The sequence below is a fragment of the Magallana gigas genome, chromosome 3, assembly GCF_963853765.1.
Source record: "Magallana gigas chromosome 3, xbMagGiga1.1, whole genome shotgun sequence".
NCBI lineage: Eukaryota > Metazoa > Mollusca > Bivalvia > Ostreida > Ostreidae > Magallana > Magallana gigas.
In genome coordinates, this window is record NC_088855.1 from 46,553,023 (window position 1) to 46,567,761 (window position 14,739).

Consider the following 14,739-nt stretch of genomic DNA (forward strand, 5'->3'; position numbering starts at 1 on the left):
TTTTATCAGACTGAAATAGGTAATATCAATGTCCCACAAAACACAATTAATGGGTGTCACTGTTCTTAATATAAAAGTAAATTAGCACTAATCAAAATCAAAATAAAATGTCTAATGTAATAACCAAAACAACCAATGAAAACAACCAAAGATGATGAAACAAGGGATCCACACTCTGGGCGTTATGATCAGGTTTCCATTTGTCCATGGCATCTGTCTTTGACAAAATGTAGAAGCCTGTCATAATCATCCGGCAAGGAGATTTTGATTGAGGATGACAAGGGGCTCGTACAAGCAACCTGAAAAGAGAAAAATATAATCAACTTTTTGATATCAAATTTTGACAAAGATTATGCAAGAATTCATATTTGTAAGTTTTTGTAATCTAATTTACAACATATACACTGCATGTCCTTAGAATCATCCATTGTACCTGATTCAGGCGATGTTTGGCTCTGCTATGGAACACCTGAGCTGATATAAGCAGGCCGCTGAGGTCAATATTGTTAGATGTCAGTTTTTGTCCAAATCCCACGAGAAAGTGGGCCAGAGGCTTCTTGGCAGCCCCAGTCAAATATTGTTGTAGCGCCGTTTCAAAGTATTGGAGGAAATCATAGACTGCCGTTTTTGTATTCCGCTCCAACTTAAAAGGTTCACCATTGTTAATACAGGGAGATGAGATAAAAATAACACATCTGTAAAAAAATAAAACTATTAATGTATATTAGCTAATGAAAAGATCAGTACATGTACTACTAAATAAACAGCAGTCAATACTATATGTATTGGTAGGTCTATCAAGTTATCTTCATGTCTATAAATTGTAAATTAATACATGTAAATGTCATACATGACCTATACAGATATATTTCATCTTTACCTGTTGATTTACCAGCAAAGATATCTAAATCTACATGACTGAGATTTTTATCAAAATGATAAATGAGCTACTATAGTCTGTCCCAGGTTACAGTTTCCTTCACTTTTTGATGAATTTTAACAAAAATACACATACCTGTCAAAGAAGTACAACTGAAATCAATAACTGGGAGGGGGGGGGGGGGTCATCCAAGATTACTTCATTGACAATTCATCTATTTTTACCCAAAGAAATTCACAAAAATTAAATCAAATTTCTTATTGAAATTTATAATGGGAAATGTTTACATCTTTTCTCCATTTAGTAATACAAAAATATACATGTACTTGGGACATGTTGCACAATTTTTCAACATTTTTATCAGGGTACTTTTCATGTCGTTTGCAATGCAAAGGCCCATAGACTTCCTAATTCTGGTTTTGTATTTAAACATGAAGCAGTAGAGGGGGTATTTCGAAACACAATAAATGGACTTTTTTCATTCCAGTGGATGAATGTAGTTTGGTACAAGGATATTAATAATTACTGAAATATTACCAGTAAGCAAAAAGTGGTGGAAGCAGAAACTTGGGACAGAGTATATCATCCAAAAAACGTTCAATGCCCTAAATAAAACTAAATGCAGCAAAATTACACAAACCTGGATTTTCGAGTTGCATAAATAACACCCTCATGGCACTCCAAAAGCAGCCCCCTGTCTAACGCCACCAAAAGTTGGGAAGTGTGCTCCCTCTGGCCAGGGTTGCTTGTTTCACAGGTGGGGAACTGTAACTGTTCAAACAGCTCTGGTCCAAAGAGTTCCTGTTTGATGGCACCATCTACAAACTGGTCATTCCTCTCCGGATCATAGAAAAGCCGACATCCATACGGACTGCAGACCCCGTAATTACAAACTTGTTGTTGGCAATATCGAAGTATTATCTCCATTTCATGGTCTAAACATATAGACAAGAATATGATTAATGTAAAAACTTTCCTAATTAAAAGTACTTGTATCTTACAAGCTTCAAGATTTCATGTTACCTGCATGTACTTATATTTCGGTAAGTTACATAAAGGTTCTTTTCAAAAGGGTTTGAAAATATAACTAAAATCATGGAAGCAAGTTGCACTAAATTGTGGCAATTAAGAGACCCCAACTTTTGTTCAGGGAGTACTAACCTGGAGGGTCCTGCAAGAATGGCGTGGTCTGTGGGGATATCAAGGCGGGAAGTGTAGGGCCCCGGGTTGTCATCTGGGTATACTCCTCACACAGATCTATAAAATATAAATAGTCCATAAATAAAACCACAGTTTCTGAAAGCATTACCTGTAATTGGTACCGGTAAATTGTTGGGAATGTTCATTTATGGGTAAAGAGTACCCATGAAGTCCTTGAAAATTGAGCCACCACAAATACTGAATGATTCCACAGTATTTCTATAAAATTCAGCAGAGAACTACAAACATACTTTTGAGTTTCCATTGATTGTTGATTTCATTTCTCTTATTTAGTGAGGTCCATCAAGCAGAGAAATCGTCGGATAATTACCTTTCATATCCTCATCCCCTTGTTCTTCCTTTATGTTATCTGCTGGAGTTGGGATTAATTCTGACTGAATCATTGGTGCAAGATTTGGATCAGACTTTATTGGTTCCAACATCAAATCCTCTAGATCAGATGGAAAGTTTGGCATTTCAGACACAGGTTTCACCTCCGAGAGTACAATAACATCAGATGAGGTTATTTCCTTGGGACTTGAAGCCTTCTACAGAAAAATAAGAAAACTGGATTTATATATCAAATACAGTCAACATATTACACTTGGCCATGTTTTCTTTTAGGCATTTTTGGTGAAACTTGGCTTCCACTAATTAAAATACATCATCAAATGCAAGCATAAATATGTTGATATATAGACTCAGAAATGAGCTAAATCAAATCAGTCTAACTTATATGTTGAAAAGTCAATTTCTGCCAAATACTAAAACAACCTTGATATAATACAATATCTTTTAATATGGAATGTTGCTGAAAAATTCTATACATTTTCTAACAGGTTCTAAAGAAATAAGTAAACTTACATTTAAAGTGCAAACCTCCCGGTATTCTTTGTTATTGGATTTCATCTCAGTAAGTTCTGTAATATTAAAATTTCATATTTAAACACAGGACCAAAAAACCCAACTCATTTGCTGTACCTTTTCCATAGAAAAAAGTGTAGGCACTTTTATGATGCTATTATCTAAAGATAAATACCTCCTTCAATGCTCTCTATTGGTTTCAATTAAAAACAGAATTTGATGAAAATACCATTCTGAATCAGTGATCTTTATCAATTACTAAGGGGCTGTGTAGCAGTAAGGGGCAGTGTAGTGCCAATGGGTTGTGTAGTTTTGTTTAAGGGCTGTGAAGTGCAATGGGGCTGTGTTGTGCTAAATAGCTGTGTAGTGCTATGGGGCTGTGTAGTTTTGGTTAGAGACTGTGAAGTTCTATGGGGCTATGTAGTGCTAAGGGGCTGTGTAGTTTTGTTTAGGAATGTGTAGTGCTATAAGGCTGTGTAATGCTAATGGGCTGTGTAGTACTAATAGGCTGTGTAGTACTAAGAGGCCGGTTAGTACTAAGAAGTGTATAGTACTTATTGGTTGTGAAATACGAAGGGGCTGTTTAGTGCTAAGGGGCTATGTAGTGCTAGGGAGCTGGTTAGTATTAAGAAGCTGTATAGTACTAAGGGGTTGTGTAGTGCTATAAAGCTGGTTAGTACAAAGAGTTTGTATAGTACTAAAGGATTGTGTAGTGCTAAGGTGCTATGTAGTGCTAAAGGGCTGTGCAGTGCTAAGAGGCTCTGTAGTACTGAGACGATGTGTAGTACTAAGACAATGTGTAGTACTAAGGGACTGTGTTGTGTTATGATGCTATGAAGTACTTAAGGGCTGTGTAGTGCTAAGGGGCTGTGTAGTAGTAAAGGCTGTGTAGTACTTAGGGACTGTGTAGACCTTAGGGGTTGTATAGTGCTAAGGAGCTGGTTTATACTAAGGGTCTGTGTGGTACTAAGGGGTTGTGTAGTACTAAGGGTCTGTGTAGTACTAAGGGGTTGTGTAGTAATAAGGGGTTGTGTGGTGCTAAATAGCTGTGTAGTGCTAAGAGACTTTGTAGTGCCAAGGAGCTGGGTAGTTTTTTTTTAGGGGCTGTGTAGTAATAAGGGACTGTGTATTACTATGAGACTCTGTAGTAGCATTATACCTTCTTTATTGAGGAACTTATAGGCCCTGTAGGGATCACTTCCATCCAGCTGATTGTGATCCTTCATTTCCTGGATATCAGGGAGTTTATTGAGGGCACAGCGGAATCGTGTTTTCCAGGTGGGCCAGTCTGCATGGTCCACCCCCTCTCTATAACGGCCCGTGTGTATGGCCCATTCCTGAAAGAGTCAAGTGATCAGCCATTACAGTAAGAAGCAATTATAGTTCAGTAGAGTAATATCAGTACATGTACATGTATGCAATCAACTGAATACAAAACAGAATAGGTAGAATGCAGCTAGGTTTAGAAGGTCCATGTGAATGAAAAATTTTATATGTGTATACTTTCAAAAGGTGATCAATTTTGTTTTGAAGTTAATTGTCTTACTTCTGAATATCAGAGAGTAAAACATACACACTTACTGTGAAAGATGCATGTTTATTTTAACATGCATCAATCATTTCATTATGCAATTTAAACTTACACTAAAAATAATTAACTACTAACTGAATCAAAATTTGTTAACATATGATACTTTTTTTTTCAAAAACAAAGAGAGGCCTCATTATTTTGCATGAGTTGGTACGTATATACATAGGCCTCAACCTTATTACCCTGGAAATGTCATTACATTTATGTCATTACATTTCTAGTATTTTGCTGAACCTCTGATATGTTGTGTATTGGTTGACTAGTTGTCATTTGTGTCCAAGTGTGCCGGTAGCCCACATGTAGACTCATAAAGCATCACAATCATATAAAGGGATAATGAAATCAAGTGTTGCAGCTTAATATTTCTTTACCATATTGAAAATATATTTCAATTAACTCTATACATGAATTTCAATTATTCACTTTTCATGCTGATAATTTTAACAAGCAAGTTTTAGTTTTGGTCTCACACTGTGATAACAAGGTCCAATTACGTAATAGATGTATATTATGACAATTTATGATTCATTGTCAATATCATGCATTTTAAGATTCCATGGCTCACAGAATATTGTTTAATTTTTTTTTTTCATTATGCAGATTGTTTCATTTTGAAAGTAACAAACTGCTTCTATGTTAATGATCTAGTATTTAATTTTTTCTGATAATCAGAAAACTTTTACCAAAAGATGACAATAAACATCGTTAGAGAAGCATCCTTCCACCTTGAAAAGTTTCTGGTGCAACATTCCAGTTCCCTACATCTAAACCCTGTTCATTCTAAACCCTGTTTAATCACCTTGAATATTGTGGAGTCTGCCTCATTCCAGTCATGCTTGCCCCCGTGTTTCCAGGGAACCCTGAAGATCTTTTTTTCCCGGTCTATCCAGGCCAGACCCGGAATTTGTCCAGACTCCACTTTGGACTCGAGCCACGGCCTCATTCTCTGTCGTGTCTGACCACTGTCCATGGTGACCTCTAAAAATCTGAAATAGTAAAGGAAAATGATTTATATTTTAACATGCAATGTGCATGCATGCTGGAACTTTAATCCATGATACCGAAACCTAAACTCCTGTATATTTTTACCTGTCATCATTTAATGCTAAAAAATTATGACATAACTCAAAGTGAGACAAAAGTGTTTGCAAACTGAATTTTACCAACGGTTAAAGGGGCATGGTCATGGTTTCAGCTAAAATGTTTTACAACAAGAGGCCCATGGGCCACATCGCTCACCTGAGGAACAATAGGTATAATAAAATAAGCTTAATGGAGTCATAATTAATACAAACTATCTGGACAATGTACAATAATACATGTAGATCCTGTATAAATAAAATCCATTTTTCCCCTGGATATTCTTATGTTTATAATCATTAGTCCCTTTTCTAACAGGATGATTTTATAGTCATATCATATGTTGAGTATTGCAGTTCTCAAAAAGATCCTTAACAATAGTTTATATATGGGATATAAACCTACATCAAACTCTGAACCTTCTTGTAAAGCCAAAGAATTGTCCTGGGGCCAAAGTCTTCACAATTATAAAGAATCATCTGGCTGATTAGTTTCTGAGAAGAAGATTTTTAAAGATCTACTCTATATATTCCTATGTTTAATTTCAACCCCCCATTGTGGCCCCATCCTACACCCGGGGTCATGATTTTCACAACTTTGTATCTACACTACCGGAGGAGGCTCCCACACAAGTTTCAGCTTTCCTGGCTGATTAGTTTCTGAGAAGAAGATTTTTAAAAATTTACTCTATATACATGGATTCATGTGTTAAACTTCGACCCCCCATTGTGGCCCCACCCTACCCCCAGGGGTCATGATTTTCACAACTTTGTATCTACACTACCCTCCACACAAGTTTCAGCTTTCCTGGCTGATTAGTGTCTGAGAAGAAGATTTTTAAAAATTTACTCTATATATTCCTATGTTAAACTTCAATCCCCCATTGTGGCCCCACCCTACCCCTGGGGGTCATGATTTTCACAAATTTGAATCTAAATTACCTGAGGATGCTTCCACACAAGTTTCAGCTTTCCTGGCTGATAAGTTTCTGAGAAGAAGTTTTTTAAAGATTTACTCTATATATTCCTATGTTAAACTTCGACCTCCCATTGTGGCCCCACCCTACCCCCGGGGGTCATGATTTTCACAAATTTGAATTTACACTACCTGAGGATGCTTTCACATAAGTTTCAGCTTTCCTGGTCTTATGGTTCATGATAAGAAGATTTTTGAAAATTTCTCGAAAATTTTCATAAATTCCTAATTATCTCCCTTTGCAAAAAGGCGTGGTCCTTAATTTTCACAACTTTGAATCCCCTTAGGCTAAGGATGCTTTGTGCCAAAGTTGGTTAAAATTGGCCCAGTGGTTCTTGAGAAGATGTTGAAAGTGTAAAAAGTTTACAGACAGACGGACAGACGGACGACAGACAAAATGTGATCAGAATAGCTCACTTAAGCTTTCAGCTCGGTGAGCTAAAAATACAAACTATGTAAACAAGCATGGCATGAGCCTTGTTCACAAAATAAATGTGACCTCGCTAAGTATCTCTCTTGCATATTATGACCATGCCCTTTAAAAAAAAATTATGTGGATGAATCATTCATTGTCAAACCTTTTTTCTGAGAACTAGATGTGCTAATTAACAACAAAGTAACATATTACTCTAGAGTTACTATAATCATAATTTCACTTAAAGTTTTTAATTACTGCACTTTGCATGCATTATTATCTGTACATGAGTGCCAACACTAACCACATAGAGATAGTAACAGCTCAATCTTTTTCCTCATGCCAGTATTTGACAAGGAAGGCTTTGTCATATTCACAGTACAGGTTTCCTCTCCTTTATCCATACTTTAACATGACAATCAATATTATATAAGATTGGAAACTGAGTAACTAAATTTCTTCTCCTTTATTAATATATATGACAACAAATATAGAATTTGGTTCAGGAGTTGAATTGCCTGCTCCTAAGCAAAGTTGGACAACTCTTGAATCTGGGAAATATTTGTTCAAATCATGTTCTGCTTTTTACTGTGTTAGACAAAATGTGCAGTAGTCTAATATAGAATGGTCATAATTCTCACTAACTTTAAGTCAGTGGTTAAAAGGAGATTAATTATTTATCAATTACATCTAAACTTTGTGAGTTTTACCTCCAGTATGTCTTTAAAATTAAGTTCAATATATATATTTCAGGGACTGCACTGACAACATTATATATATAGTGCATGCTTGGAAGGGTAACACCTCAATAACCATTGTCAACCTTCGCTTTGCGTCGGTTGACAATGGTTGTCAATTTCAAAGGCTATCCTCCCAAACAGGCAATATTTTTTTTTTATTATAATAAATGTCTTAATTTTAAAGAAAAATTTACTGCTTTTATAAAGGAATCATATGAATTCTACGACAAAGTGTATGCGCAAAATTTATGCGCATGTAACAATTCGTTTTATTTTTCTTTCATGTTAAATACTGAAATCTGATTGGTTTAGATGCAATTTATAATCAGTTCTATTACCCTCGACTGGTGTCATTTCAAACTGTTACCCTCCAAAACAGGCACTATTTATGTATTATTATACTTTCATGTTAAATACTGAAATCTGATTGGTTTAGACGCAGTTGATATTACCCTCAGTGTTAGCAACACACTTAGCAACGGGTAACACAACAAATTGTTACATGCGCGTAAATTATGCACATACGGTTCACTGTGGAATTCATGTCATTTCTATATAAAAGCAGTAAAAAATCTATAAAAGTAAGACATTCAGTATAATAAAATAAATAATGCCTGTTTGGGAGGATAACAGTTGAAATTGACACCCCTCGAAAACCATTGTCAACCGACGCGAAAGACAATGGTTTCCTCAGGGTGTCAATTTCAACTGTTACCCTCCCAAACAGGCACTATTTATATAGTATTACCCAACTGCCAAGTGTAACTGCTAACGCTCAGAGTAATAAAACAAATTATAAACTGAAGCAGATTTCGGCAAACTACATGTAGAACCTATTCTTTTCAGATACATGTATATAATACATGTATTGTTTAATTCAGGATATATCTTCACTATAGCAATAGTCATAACAAAGATATTCAAAGTCAGTATTTCATAAATAATGACTAACTAAAAATAATACACAGAGAAAATTTCAATGCTAGTAAAATGCTTCTCATTGAATGTTACCCTCCAAAACCATGAGCATTGTGATAAGGTCAGATCAGTTCAATTACTGCCATTGCTAGCCAAAGATCGCTAAGTTCATAGAGCACATGACTAGAGATTCAAAGGGCCCATCCCATTACATATCATGATATGGTGCCATGCTGGTCCCTGGAACTGACAAGTTAACTCCTGTCAGGGGAAAGGACCTCAAATATTGATCTTCTGGCAAAGATCAATAAGGGGGAAGGAATGTGACAATTTGACTTGTTTATTTGCCAGAGCAAGATAGCTCATAAGAGAACTTGACTAAATATTCAATTGGCCCGGGTTCAAATCCCAGCCTGGTCCATCATTAATTCTCCATTCCAATACACTCCCCTTAATTCCTTCTTTTGTGGCAATAGGGGAAAAAAAAAATGTATGCATTGAAACTTAACTTTATTTAACCTCATGAGTACCAGTTAATTCCCTTGAAGTACACAAAATTATTAAAAACAATGGTTTTAATTTCTAAATGAGAAAAAAATCAATTAACCAGTAGTTTTATGTATAAGTACAAAATAAAGACCCCACTAATCCAGCTGATTTCCATGAGTTCAGAAATGAAGTTCACTATCAAGCTACACTGTACATGTATGCCTGAATTATTATCATGCATTTCCACTTTGTACAATAGACCTAATAGATCTATTATCAATTAGGGTTCCACACGATTTAGAAAGCATTCCATTCTATAATCCTGTATAGTACAGCTTTGATAATTACGCTGCTCATTTCATACACAAATAGGCCTTTGTGTTATTTAACAAAATAACGTTAGCTTCCATTGCTCTGTGATTTTCATCGCATATTAATTTATAATTCTTAAGATCTAACTTTGTGTCATTATATTGTGCTAAAAAAATCAAAAGGCCAATATACAAACTTACCTGTGTATATAGAGAACGACTATTAATAAACTACAGCTATGTAGGTGTTTCTGTTCTAATTAGACCGCTCTAAATCCACGTCAAAAATGTAAAATGTTATATTAGAGGGTGTTCTAACTTAAGTATTTCAAATGTGCTAATAGTTCTTGAAATAATATAACATACTAACCTGACTGTAGATTGCTTTATAAATAGATACTCTCATGTAAATATTGTCTTCTTTATACTTGTATTTTTAATGTTTACTATTCCAGAAATATGCATCGAAAGCGAAAGTAGGAATTCCCATTCGGATTATAGTAGTCAGTGATATAACGGATTGGAATTTCCGGTAGACCAGTTTGACCCCAGTAGATAATGCCATTGTCAACTTGTATTAACAATGATATAGAATGACTGGCAAATAGAGCAGTGGGTGTAATTGGGTGTCAATTCTTAAAATTCGGCATGCAGTTCCAGTACTCAAAATCTTTCTTTGGAAGTAGACTTATAATAATACTTATATATATACATGCAGTAGTTTGCACGGTAAAAATAGTTTAATCATGTTAATTGTACATTGCTTTGCAAAAAAGAGCCGGTTTTTCCATTTTAAGTGCAATTACAGGTAAAAGTAGGTCAATTTCAGGGTGCTTAAAATATAGCCCATTTATTCGACTCTGAACTTGCAAAGTCCATGATGGGCACATTTACAAAATAATGATACATTTTTGGGGGGTTAATTAATATGAAAGTTGCGACGATGCAAAATAAATTACGTATCGGTGGGTATATACATGTACTTTTTAGATCTTTATATCCTCATAGCCTTTAGGTCCACCATCTCTCTCTCTCTCTCTCTCTCTCTCTCTCTCTCTCTCTCTCTCTCTCTCTCTCTCTCTCTCTCTCTCTCTCTCTCTCTCTCTCTCTCTCTCTCTTTTAATTGTCAATATAATATGAATCATTTTGAAGTACCAGTATTTTTTGACATTAAAAAAAAATCATCGACCAATATAACATTCTTATTTTTCTTTTACATCAAAAGAGAATTCTAGATGTCAACAAACAATTTCTTGATGCATACAATTTTTGATCTTTTTATGGCAGAAACTCGTTTTCATCAATTGATATCCGAATGAACTACCAGTTTCTTTCACATAATTTTAATCAACAAATAGTGCTTAATAAACTGAACACTATTAAAAGGCAGTAAAATGGAATGAGCATGTAACACAGCTCGAGTCCTATATATTTGTGTTTAAATTACAAAAGATTGTAAAGTAAAGAAATTACCATTTCTTTGACAAAATAACTTGTGCCAAACAAGATGAACTGATTCAATGTCTTCATAAACTATTTTTTTTATCAACGACAAAACATTAGATTGAAACCTAGTCTAATACAACACATAAGTAAACAATAACAAGGTTCAAGCTATGTTTGAAAAGGATTCTAAAGGAAGAAAAGGATTTGAAAAACAAAACTAAGGATTCTATAACTCGCTTGCAATTCAACATTTGACTTTAAAATTTTGACATACCATTAAAACAGCCTTATTGACCATTCTAGACAATTAAAATGAAAATTTGAAGTTCAAATTGTGACGAAGTCACTTCAACATTGAAAAGTTGTGTGACAAAAATAAAAAAAAATAAATAAAAAAGCCCTGCAGTAAGAGATAAGATTTTATTTTCTGGTATGACATCATCGTCGGAAACCCACGGTTGATTACGCGTCGTTCCTCTCTACATCACCGGGCGATGTGGAACGACGCGTAATCAACCGTGGGTTTCCGACGCTGGATGGCATGATACAATTCCACAGACTGTGCTATAAAAACAGAGAAATACTGTTCAAAGCTAAATATTTACATCTACCGAGCATGCTTCCGTCCATCTCTTTCGGAAACTTTAGTGAACTGAACTCTACACGCCCGTTTATCGATTGGTCGAAACCTACAGCGACTGAAACTGACAGGAAATTGACAGGACTGAAATCTACACGGACGCCCCATTCATCGATTAGTCGAAAAATAATATGTAGCGACCTAAGAAAAATCCCGAAATGCACGAAATAATCATGATGATTTGGCTCTTTCTTTTAGCTAACATACTAATGTACAGTACTTAAACAGTAATTCAGTTAATTTACCTTACTTTTTACAATCAATTTATTAATTTGTTAAAAGAAAGCTGTAAATATATATAAACAATAAAATGCTTATAATTAACGCGAGTTATGTGTTTTTTTCTGCAATGTCGCCAACTTCATATCTCGCATGAATCACCAAAGGAAGCATTTTATCGTTTTTAAAAACGTTAACGCACATTTGGTTTAAGAGGTAGTTCTATCTTATTATTTTAGCTATGTCTGATAAACTATTCTTGAATGTAAAATTAGTTTGATTTAATGGTTGGTGTAAACAAAACGCAGTGGCGGATCCAGCAATTTGGAAAAGGGGGGGGGGGGTTCCAATTGATGATAATCAATACGTGCAAAATTCATTATTTTTCAACAAACAATGCCTTTTGAACGTTTTCCATGCGTAAATTTAATTATCAGTTATCTCGTCAATATCTAATGCATTTCATACCTATTTTAATATCAGAGTGCACTGCATTTATTAAGCGTTTTGGGTTAGGTAAGGAAGATTTGCACAATTTCTAGCCTTAGAAAAAAAACCAAGTCTCCAGCAATGAGAACGTGCGTCTATGCTTAATAGAAAGAAACACTAAAAACAAAAAAACAAAAAAAATGATTCAGACTTATTACGATTATTATTATTATTTATGTCTTTGATGTTTAAATTCTGAGCTATTTATCGATTTTGATTTCTATTGATTGCCTTCTTAAATAAAGGTCTACATGATAGGATATGACAAAAAATGGGGATACTTTATCTGCTGAATAGATTGTACATGTGTTATACAATGGTACAAGCAATAGTCGTCCCAGGGAACTTGATGTGACCTCTGTAACTGGTGCGCAACATCACCCGGCACTAGTACAGATGAGATCATATTCAAGAAAGTTGTGAAAAGTTGTGCATTTACATAATGGTTTACATATAAACCCCTTACACGGTATTTCTGTAACGTAATTTCCGATTCTTTGGGGAAAAAAAAGCTTCGTTTGTGATTCAGGTATGAAGATAGCTAGCATTCTAGAAAAATAGCATAACCCGCATAAGAAATTCTTTAAATGAGCAATTTTAAAAGCATTTATTTAAGATAATTAAAGTATTTATGGTATAAATGGGAAAAATTGCCTTTAAATAGGCATTACAAGTTTTCGAAAAAATACATATGTCCCAGAGAAAGGGGGGGGGGGTTCCGACCCCCGGAACCCCCCTCTGGATCCGCCAATAAAACGTTAGAAATCTCTTAAATCCACGCCGTGCATTTATTATAGTTAATGACATGACTCTGCAATTTATAGGACTCAACATCTTTAGAAAGAACAAAGATTAATGATAAATTTAGCAAAAATGTTCTTTGTATTTTTCTTTCATTTACTGTTTTATATCATTATGCAATTAACAAAAGCAATTTTTTCAGTTTGATTTTTTTAACAAACCAAAAAAAAAAAAAAGAAAAGACCCCCCCCCCCCCCCCAAAAAAAAAATGTCGGAATTTTTGGTTGTATTGAAACATCATCTTGAATAGTTCAGCTACTTCAGAATTTGTGAACCGACAATTTTATGATTTGGGTTCGCATACACAAGTTCGTATCAATATATTTCAAATATTGAACTTATGCAAGGGTAATTTTTTTTATATAAATTATCTTTTTATTTCATATATTTCAGTTTTCTTGCCCGTACTATTATAGCATTATTGAGTCTATTGAAAGTTTGGTAGTACATTGTAAATGCCAGGGTGCTCTGAAGTATGCCTTTTATTTTCGTTGACATACAGTAATAAGAAAAAATAAACCCCTTCGTTGGTCTTCCTTAACAAACAATTTTAATGTAAACAGTCATATAATATATGTTAATAAAATGATCGTGCATTTCTTAAAAACATTAAGTACAAGTATGTAGTACTAAATAGTTTTCTTCCAAGAAATTCGACTCGGTAATATGATTTCATCAAGGTTACACCTTGCCGCACTTCCACGAAACATTGAAATATGTTGGAATAAAAATAGAATGCACTGAACAAAGATACTACGCAGTTAATCATATTAACATTCATGAATGCACTGCAGAATATAATGCATTAAATGTACAATGCTAAAACTGAGATACTAATGTTACGTAACTTTATCAAAATTACCTGCGAATATCAATTTCTGTTGCCATGTAGACAAGGGGTAAAAGTTACGAGAAGATACGGCTAACTCTTTTGTAAGAACGTAGTCCAAAGACTGCTAGGAGTTGAGTGTTGGATCGTGTTGGAGATACGAGGCGCCTGGATGCATGATGACTGTCATGCAATGCTAACAAAGGCCATACAGGAAGTATGCTTCCTACAAGGAGGAAGTATTTCTCTAAAATACCCCTTATTTGACTTTTTTTTAAATTCAAAAATCGCACCGAATTAGTCGATATATTAAATACCGAGATAATTTGAATTATTTCCTTAATTACTTCGAGGTTTAGACAATGAATGTTGAACATGGTGAGAATAAACAACACACGCACTTGGTTTTGTAATTGAATTTTTTGGAAATTTCATACAAAAGCTGAGCTTTTCAGTACACGTGCTTGAGATATGCGTGCAATGACCAAAAAAAATATACAAGAGGCTCATGGGCAACATTGCTCACCTGAACAGGCTACAATTTGACGAACATGAAATTTATCCAAACTCTGGATATATCTCCACTATAGACCTTTTACATTAAGAGGGTTCGATGGTCGTAGATATTTTAGACTGTAGTGATCTCCGCTAGAAGAAGAAGAATTCTATTTGTATATAAAAATGTAGGAAAACACACAAATTTAAAAGGTAAAATATATGGATTTTATCGTTACTTAATACATGTAATAGTTTTTAGCTAAACAATTCTTAACTAAAACTATTACGTAGATCTGTTGGTCAATTTGTTGACCATCCAGCCTCCTTAACATAATAAATAAAGCATCACATTCC

At 34.6% G+C, this 14,739-nt stretch overlaps 1 protein-coding gene across 3 annotated transcripts; it reads right to left on the bottom strand.

Annotated features, from left to right (window-relative positions):
• On the bottom strand, positions 1-14,108 carry LOC105317636 (interferon regulatory factor 8). Of its 3 annotated transcripts, none has more exons than XM_011414342.4 (9): positions 13,921-14,108; positions 5,335-5,521; positions 4,104-4,281; positions 2,945-3,000; positions 2,412-2,628; positions 2,042-2,137; positions 1,521-1,815; positions 434-695; positions 1-299 (listed from the first exon to the last, which is right to left on the bottom strand). In XM_011414342.4, the coding sequence occupies exons 1-9, from the start codon at positions 13,944-13,946 to the stop codon at positions 189-191; spliced, it is 1,428 nt and encodes a 475-aa protein (XP_011412644.2). In that variant the 5' UTR covers positions 13,947-14,108; the 3' UTR covers positions 1-188. The 3 variants fall into 3 exon arrangements, with proteins under 3 accessions (XP_011412644.2, XP_011412645.2, XP_011412646.2); XM_011414343.4 differs by lacking the exon at positions 13,921-14,108 and adding an exon at positions 9,834-9,971; XM_011414344.4 differs by lacking the exon at positions 13,921-14,108 and adding an exon at positions 9,665-9,792.
• Between the last annotated feature and the right edge of the window lie 631 nt (positions 14,109-14,739).

Excerpts from the sequence above, each read along its gene's own strand:
- LOC105317636 (XM_011414342.4), bottom strand. The coding sequence starts at position 13,946 with ATGGCAACAGAAATTGATATTCGCAG. Across the intron at positions 2,138-2,411 it reads AGGGGATGAGGATATGAAAG|ATCTGTGTGAGGAGTATACC; the intron begins GTAATTATCCGA and ends TATATTTTATAG. Across the intron at positions 300-433 it reads CCAAACATCGCCTGAATCAG|GTTGCTTGTACGAGCCCCTT; the intron begins GTACAATGGATG and ends TTCTCTTTTCAG.